This window comes from Sinocyclocheilus anshuiensis, unplaced genomic scaffold (genome assembly GCF_001515605.1).
Source record: "Sinocyclocheilus anshuiensis isolate Anshui unplaced genomic scaffold, SAMN03320099.WGS_v1.1 scaffold937, whole genome shotgun sequence".
NCBI lineage: Eukaryota > Metazoa > Chordata > Actinopteri > Cypriniformes > Cyprinidae > Sinocyclocheilus > Sinocyclocheilus anshuiensis.
Window position 1 is genome coordinate 409,237 of NW_015554129.1, and position 7,538 is coordinate 416,774.

The 7,538-nt window shown below is 36.8% G+C and overlaps 1 protein-coding gene across 1 annotated transcript in view; it reads right to left on the reverse strand.

The window, feature by feature from the left end:
* lama4 (laminin, alpha 4) overlaps positions 1-7,538 on the reverse strand; it is a 58,043-nt gene that overhangs the window by 3,964 nt on the left and 46,541 nt on the right. Inside the window, exons 34-37 of the mRNA XM_016462796.1 lie at positions 5,703-5,892; positions 4,792-4,947; positions 3,667-3,826; positions 471-601 (exon numbers count right to left, since the gene is read on the reverse strand). Of these exons, the coding sequence (XP_016318282.1) occupies positions 471-601; positions 3,667-3,826; positions 4,792-4,947; positions 5,703-5,892 (637 nt within the window). The remainder of the gene's footprint in view (positions 1-470; positions 602-3,666; positions 3,827-4,791; positions 4,948-5,702; positions 5,893-7,538) is intronic.

Here is a 7,538-nt window from a genome sequence, read left to right on the forward strand (position 1 = left end):
GAGGGCGGGGTTTATCTGGGTTTGTGATGTCACGAACCCGGGAAGTAACTTGTTGTAGTCCCTACCAGCCATTTTTGTAGGCATTAAACTGCCAGAATTTTAAAAGACAATATCTCCGTTTGCATTGAACTTTCAGCATCGTAACTTTGCAGATATTGTTTATGCTCAAACAGCAACATTACACACTAACTAACATTAAAAAAGTGAAATTGCAATGAACCACCCCTTTAATATAGTACACTTTCAAGACTATATTTCTTCTACATTTAATACTTTGTAATAATGTGAAATTACATGTTTTACTTTAAGTACTTTATAAATCATTATGTTTAATAATCTTTGTCATGCTTTGAAGAAGTACAATACTTGATGTGCTGACTACCATACTAAAACATAAGTCATGTTGAACTTGTTGAAGATGAATCACACGTCATGGGAATTATAATAAATCTTTGATTGGATCTTCAGACCTGGTTTTGATAGATGTACAGGGTGAGATATTCCTTCTCTCCGGTGAAGACATGCAGAAGCACTCCTGACGCCACACGAGGGCGCACCTCTATCACCATCTTAAATCTTGAGCCAAAATTAAAGGAGTCATCTGTATGTCAGGAGAAGAACATACTTTATGTCAGCATATTATCCTTGGATTCACTTATAACCGCAAATGGCTAATGCATTTAGACAAGGAGACATCTGATTCTTGATCACTGCTGTGTGAATACAGCAGTACTGAATAGCTGTGCATGCTGGGATTGTGTCCTCTTGAGCCAAGAAGAGTTATGTGCGTGTGTAACCCCCTGACAGCCGCACTAGGGCGTGAAATGTCTCTATGCACATTTAACAGCTGCAACTCCATTTCCCAAGGCCTTGAGGACTGCTTAAATCATCCCCAACCTCTGCACCAACCAATCAGATGGCTGAACAAGCGGCAGATCACATTCCACTTCTCTCACAGGAGCCTCTGTCTGTCTGTGGCTCTCACTTATGTGTTGGGTTATTTTTTTAGTGGTATTCTTGCACAAGACCACCATGAGAATTCAAGCTGGTTTATGCTGGTTAGTGTGAGTTTGGCTCTCACCATAATGTCGCTCACAAGCAAAACATGCTTTGTCTTGATAAGTTAGCAATTAGGGTAAGTGTACTGGGTTAAGCAGTCAAATGTTTATCTACTCGTTTTTTGCCAGTACTGTTTTCCACATCTTAACCTCTTAACCGTCACCCCCCTTCACTTTGATCATAGATGTGAAAATGTACTATCCAAACTCGAATTCATAAATACGTTGGATTACAGACCTTAGGTTTGTCTCTTTTTTAAGAAAAGACAATCAGCAGATTATTGCTGAAGTGAAAGCATTTTAAAAAAATGAAAGTTTAAAAAAAGTTCATGTTTAAGTTTGTTTATTTTGTTATGTTTAAGTTTACAGAGTGTCTTTTTACACTAAGCGCAAAAGGCCTGCTTTGTTGGCAGAGGCCATTTGCACTAACTCCGCCCACCAATGTGTGATTGGGCTGGACAACATTACTAAAGACGGCTATCAATTGACAGCTTTAGTTAAGCGTTGCATTTTTCCCCATTCAAATCTATACGAGTGACACGTCTTGGGTATTCTATAGTCTTTGTTTTGGTGCCAGTGCCGCCGCCGCCGATTTGGTGCACTCTTTCCGGGAAATAAAGGTTGGTATATGTTTTATTTAATTTATAAAGTCTTTAATGTGGTGTAAATTATATTATTTTACGCAATGCAACATAAGGTCGAGATGTCAGTCAGCTGCGTCAGCACTCAGCAGCGGTCGTTTCGCACTGGAAACGCCTTTGCCTTGCACAACATAAATGGATTTTATTCGTTATAATACTGAGTGTAATTTAATTTGATGTTAAAATATGTTCTCTAAATTCAGTACTCTTTGTTTTTGAGAACGCAACATAAGGACGAGATGTCAGTCAGCTGCGTCAGCACTCAGCAGCGGTCGTTTCGCACTGGAAACGCCTTTGCCTTGCACAACATAAATGGATTTTATTCGTTATAATACTGAGTGTAATTTAATTTGATGTTAAAATATGTTCTCTAAATTCAGTACTCTTTGTTTTTGAGCAGGTTTTGGAGTCAGTCGCGGCATCTCTCAGCTACGAGTGAAATGCGAGGCCGCGGTCTAAAGTTCGCAGTTCCCCCGCGAACAGCAGCCCTTCACCAGCTCCGATTTCAGCGACACACCGGCACACTAAGTGCAAAAGGCCTGCTTTGTTGGCAGAGAGGCCATTTGCACTAACTCCGCCCACCAATGTGTGATTGGGCTGGACAACATTACTAAAGATGGCTATCAGTTGACAGCTTTAGTGACGTAGATGATAAGCGCTTAACACAGTTCAAATCCGCCTTTTGCCGAACTCGTTCTTCTCCATTTTCACATCTCTTATCACATCGGAAAGGCATTTATTTTCAATAAAAATGAAGGAAATAATCTGAAAGTTTAAAATAAAGTATTGGGTAAGTGTAGGGAGGCTTTATTGTTACAATAAGGCGGCATCCATTTAATAATTCTAACAAAAATGAGAATTTACACTCAATGTTGTTATTGCATACTGTTTTACCACAATGTACCACAATACTGAGGTGCAGATATTTACCACTATTTGCAAAAAAAAAAAAAAACCGCTATTTTCACTTTGTGTAAATAGAATCCATTGCTGTTTGCTCTTAGTGTAAATAGCATCTATCGCTATTTACACTTAGTGCAAATAGCCGCTGCCTCAAATTTATTGTAAAGAATATGTGAAGTTTTTATATGAAATAAATATTTTACAAAATATTTTGGAATCTAAATTTAAATAAAATTAAAGCCTTGACTAAATAAGTTATGTGTCAAATTTGAAATTTATATCACAAAAATTGAGGTTCCTGTGAGATTTTGTTCAAGCGCTATACCAAAAATAGCCACTGGGTGACACCCAAACATCATTGAACTTTTTTGATGCATTTTCCTATTACAAATATTACATTAATCACTAAATTAATTCAATCACAAAATAACCCCCAAATATGGAACCTTGAGACTCGGACCTTTCCAACGACATGTTCTGTCAAGATTATCAAAGATTTTAACTGTAAAATATTGTAGTACCGTATATTTCGAATGATACCGGGATGCTTACAGTTAACAGGTTAAAATAGTAAAATCATTCAAACTGAAATAACACAAATAGAATGTCAGTTATGTTATTTTAGTGTTTTAAGTTAAACTGAGCAAAATGTTGGCACCTAGCTAAAATATAAATGTGGGGTTTTTATATTTAAATTTCATTTCAATTAACATGTATTTTACTTCAAGTAACTTCTTTTTTTATCATTTTCATTTTAATTACCGATAATAACCCTGCCTGAATAAAACATTTCACATAATTTACGCTTAATCCACAAGACATAACAGCTTTTAATAATAGCTTAATAACTTTTTAATTAAAATGAGAAAATTATTCACTGAAGTTATGAAACTCTGTTCCATTAATGTCACTGAGGAATAAATCAAGAATGTAAATAAATTCATGCTGACATACCCAGTGGGGTCAGTGAGCCATGGTGGGAATACAGTCTCCTCTTTCTCAACACTAAAACATTTAATTAAGTGAATTTGAGAGTAGTGTAGTAGTGATGCATTGTATGTTACCCAGCAACACATATCCTCCCTCCTCAGTGAAGTATGTCCCTGGTTCAGAGGGGCCCTCATAACAGGGTGTGACCCCAAAACTGTGGGAGGCAGAGGTGAGCCAGCGGCCATTCAGCTGGAGACTCCGCACACAGCCAGAGAAGCCAGACACAGACGTCTTCTACAGAAGTATACATTTAATTAACAGTCAGTTTCATTAACATCATCACAAAATAAACTCAAACATGGTGATCAGGACCCAACACTAAGCATATAACACTAAAATAAATAAAAGGACATGTTATGAAAATATTGAGTTTTTTTGTGATGTGAGTGCTATGACACTGTAGGAGACGCTGTCAAAATATAGATTTTTTAAGTAGGCTGATCTTGTGACTAAAACGTGACATTGTATAATAAAACCCTAATCTGAGAAGTGCAGAAACCTGGTTATCTCAGCTGGTAAAACATGTGACTTAATCTCGGGATTGTTAACTAAAACCATCTATTTTACAACATTATACTTTTGCTCAAGATTTACCTACCCTTATGAAAAAGAAGTGCTGTATCTGCAGATGATATAATTTGAAAGAAATAAAAGGCCACTTAAATATACTTAAAGAGAGTACACTTTCATTATCATGTTTCTTAACACACATAACTCAGACAGAAATGACATTAAAGTGTATTTTAGTTTAGCATAAATGCCATTATATTCTATTTGCATGTAAGTTTATTCTTTTAAAGTATATTATTTCCATAATAAGTAGAGAAAATAAGTATGCATACAGTACTCTATTACTGAGCAGTCAAGAGTGTGCTTGACAGCGAGGATAGAAACACTAATGTATTCTGATCCAGCTGCCTGCATTCCAGACATTTCTGCCCGTTACCATGTCTCTGAAAGCTTTCGTGAAAAATTGCACCTAATTAACGTGAATACTATTTTAAACTGTGACAACACAGGATATTTACAGTGACAGACTGTTAATGCCAAGATATTTAGTGCACTACTGGTCATCTTTGGACTGTACTCAGTTTCAGTTAATTTTGTGATGATGATTACATGGATTATTCATTTTCAGATAGATCTGAATGATTTGCAGCACCTGAGGGAATAGGGCAGTTAATGAGGGATCACAATACCTGAATGTTTTTCTTGGCCTGATCAGGCGGCACCCCACCTACAAAGAGTGGATCTTGGACAAGCAGTGAGATGTTTCCGCCTGGAGCTCTGTCCTCTAGTACCGTAAGCCCGTCAATTATCAGTCTGCCAGTATTTCCACTTCTGATAAAGATTATCTACAGAAGGAGAGATAAAGTGCCACAAAAAAGAACCACTCCTGTAATAGGCAAACTATTCAATAATTACTGCTTATTTGGGAAGAGGATTCTGTTACTTGAAACTAAAGACATCAAGACATCAGAACATCTCAGCATTCGAAGGTTGTGTTCTCAATTCTATGCAATGTAAATTAATCTTAAAAATTCTAGTGGGATGTCAATCTAAAGGTGAGTAATTGGCCTCTGTATAACTCTATATGCTTGGAAACAATCATTATCTGCACTAAAAAAAAATACACTTAGGAGCAACTCAATAATTTGTTGCAGCCAACATTATTAGTTTTTCACAAATTATATTTAAATTTTAATCTGATTCAAATATATTTATTTTCCCAAAGATGCAAACATTCATATGAAATAAAAAGGATTATTTATTATAAAGATCATACACTTTTACACACTTTTCTTTAGACATAAGCCAAACTGTTACTTCATGTAGGTCAGTATAATTTTTGGGATTTACACCATAAAGATAAATGAACTATAACATCATTTTGTTATTCACTGTTTAATTTAGTGTTCCTACTATAAATAAAGAGAACTTTGAAAGACCTTGTTTATTGTGATATCTTTTTAACATTAAATTAAATTAAATTAAATTTCTGCAGTCAGTATTACTAGCCAGTATGTGATCTTTTTCTCTCTCGCTCGCTCTCTCTCTATGGGTAGTGTTACGTATTTGCTAGGACAAACTGAAGTCAGATTTAACTTACATCATGCCACTGTCCATCACTGTATTTCTCCTTGGATCTGATTCTGACTTGGTTCTGGCCCGAGCTGAATGTGAATACCAGCCTTCCATGAGTGAGGAACAGAGCCATGAAGTTCTCCTCAGACTCGTCAGCCAGGTAGAAGATGAGTCCGAATGCTGATTGAGTTTTCAGCGATAGAGAAAAGTGAGATCTAAAAAAGATGGAAAAACAGAGAACACTGTTATGTTTCGCCAGGTGCACCAGTGCAATTCCTATGCAGGATCAAACAGCATTCATGACAAACAGAAAGTCAGGTGGTATACTTGGCCAGGTTATGTTTTTGATATATCCACAGGCATTTGTGGTGGCATTTATAAATATAATTTCCTCTGTATTTTTGAAGTCATGCAGTCCCATATCATTACAGTCACACTCTTCACTGTCAGGGCTATGTTGACTATGTCAACTATATAGCATATATGTAACTATTTCATATCTCTATATTGTGAGGACTGGTTGTGACTCTGGGTTAAGCCTCACATGCCCTCAGATCCTCATTATGGCCTTGGTAAAGAATGACAATGACTTTGTGTATATACTCAGCTCATGTCGCTTCTGAATAAGCAGGATGGTGTGAAGTGAGTAAATAACAAGCAAGTTTTTGCAGTGAAATACTTTGGGAAACGTTCCTCTACCTGCAAAACTCCAAAAAAACATTCTTACACATACAATTCACTGCTTTAAAACACTGACAACTTAAAGAACTGTACTATTGACCTCAAAAAAACTTTATTATAGTGTGTGATTTGTAAGCTAATACATTTTGATGTTTGCATCACATAACCAGGCCTATATTTATGGATTTTCTGCTATAGCAAACTTGCTCGGTAGCTCACCTAGTACAGCATTGCACTTGTGTTGTGGAGCACTCAAGCATGAGTCCCATAAAAAATGCGTTACAAAAAAGGCGCACAAACACTTGTAAAAAACAACCTTCAGCAAATGCCTTTTTTACCCCATGTTGGTGTTTGTTAACATTATCCGTTAAGTTTAGGTTAGGGTTTAGCATAGATCGTATGTTATTTTACAATGCAATAGAGCATTAAAGGAACACTCCACTATTTTTGAAAATAGGCTCATTTTCCAACTCCCCTAGAGTTAAACAGTTGAGTTTTACCGTTTTTGAATCCATTCAGCCGATCTCCGGGTCTGGCGGTAGCACTTTTAGCTGTAGCTTAGCATAGATCATTGAATCTGATTAGACCGTTAGCATCTTGCTCTAAAATGACCAAAGAGTTTCTATATTTTTCTTATTTAAAACTTGACTCTTCTGTAGTTATATCGTGTACTAAGACCAATGGAAAATGAAAAGTTGCGATTTTCTAGGCCAATATGGCTAGGAACTATACTCTCATTCCGGCATAATAATCAAGGAACTTTGCTGCCGTACCATGGGTGCAGCAGGTGCAATGATATTACGCAGCGCCTGAAAATAGTCCCCAGTTAGGTAACTTCCAAGAAGCCTATTGTCAGGCGCTGCGTAATATCATTGCGCCTGCTGCACCCATGGTACCCATCCTAGCAATATCGGCCTAGAAAATCACAACTTTTCATTTTCCGTCGGTCTTAGTACACGATGTAACTACAGAAGAGTCAAGTTTTAAATAGGAAAAATATAGAAACTCTTTGGTCATTTTTTAGCGAGATGCTAACGGTCTAATCAGATTCAATAATCTATGCTAAGCTACAGCTAAAAGTGCTACGGCCAGACCCGGAGATCGGCTGAATGGATTCGAAAACGGTAAAACTCAACTGTTTAACTCTAGGGGAGTTGGAAAATGAGCCTATTTTCAAAAA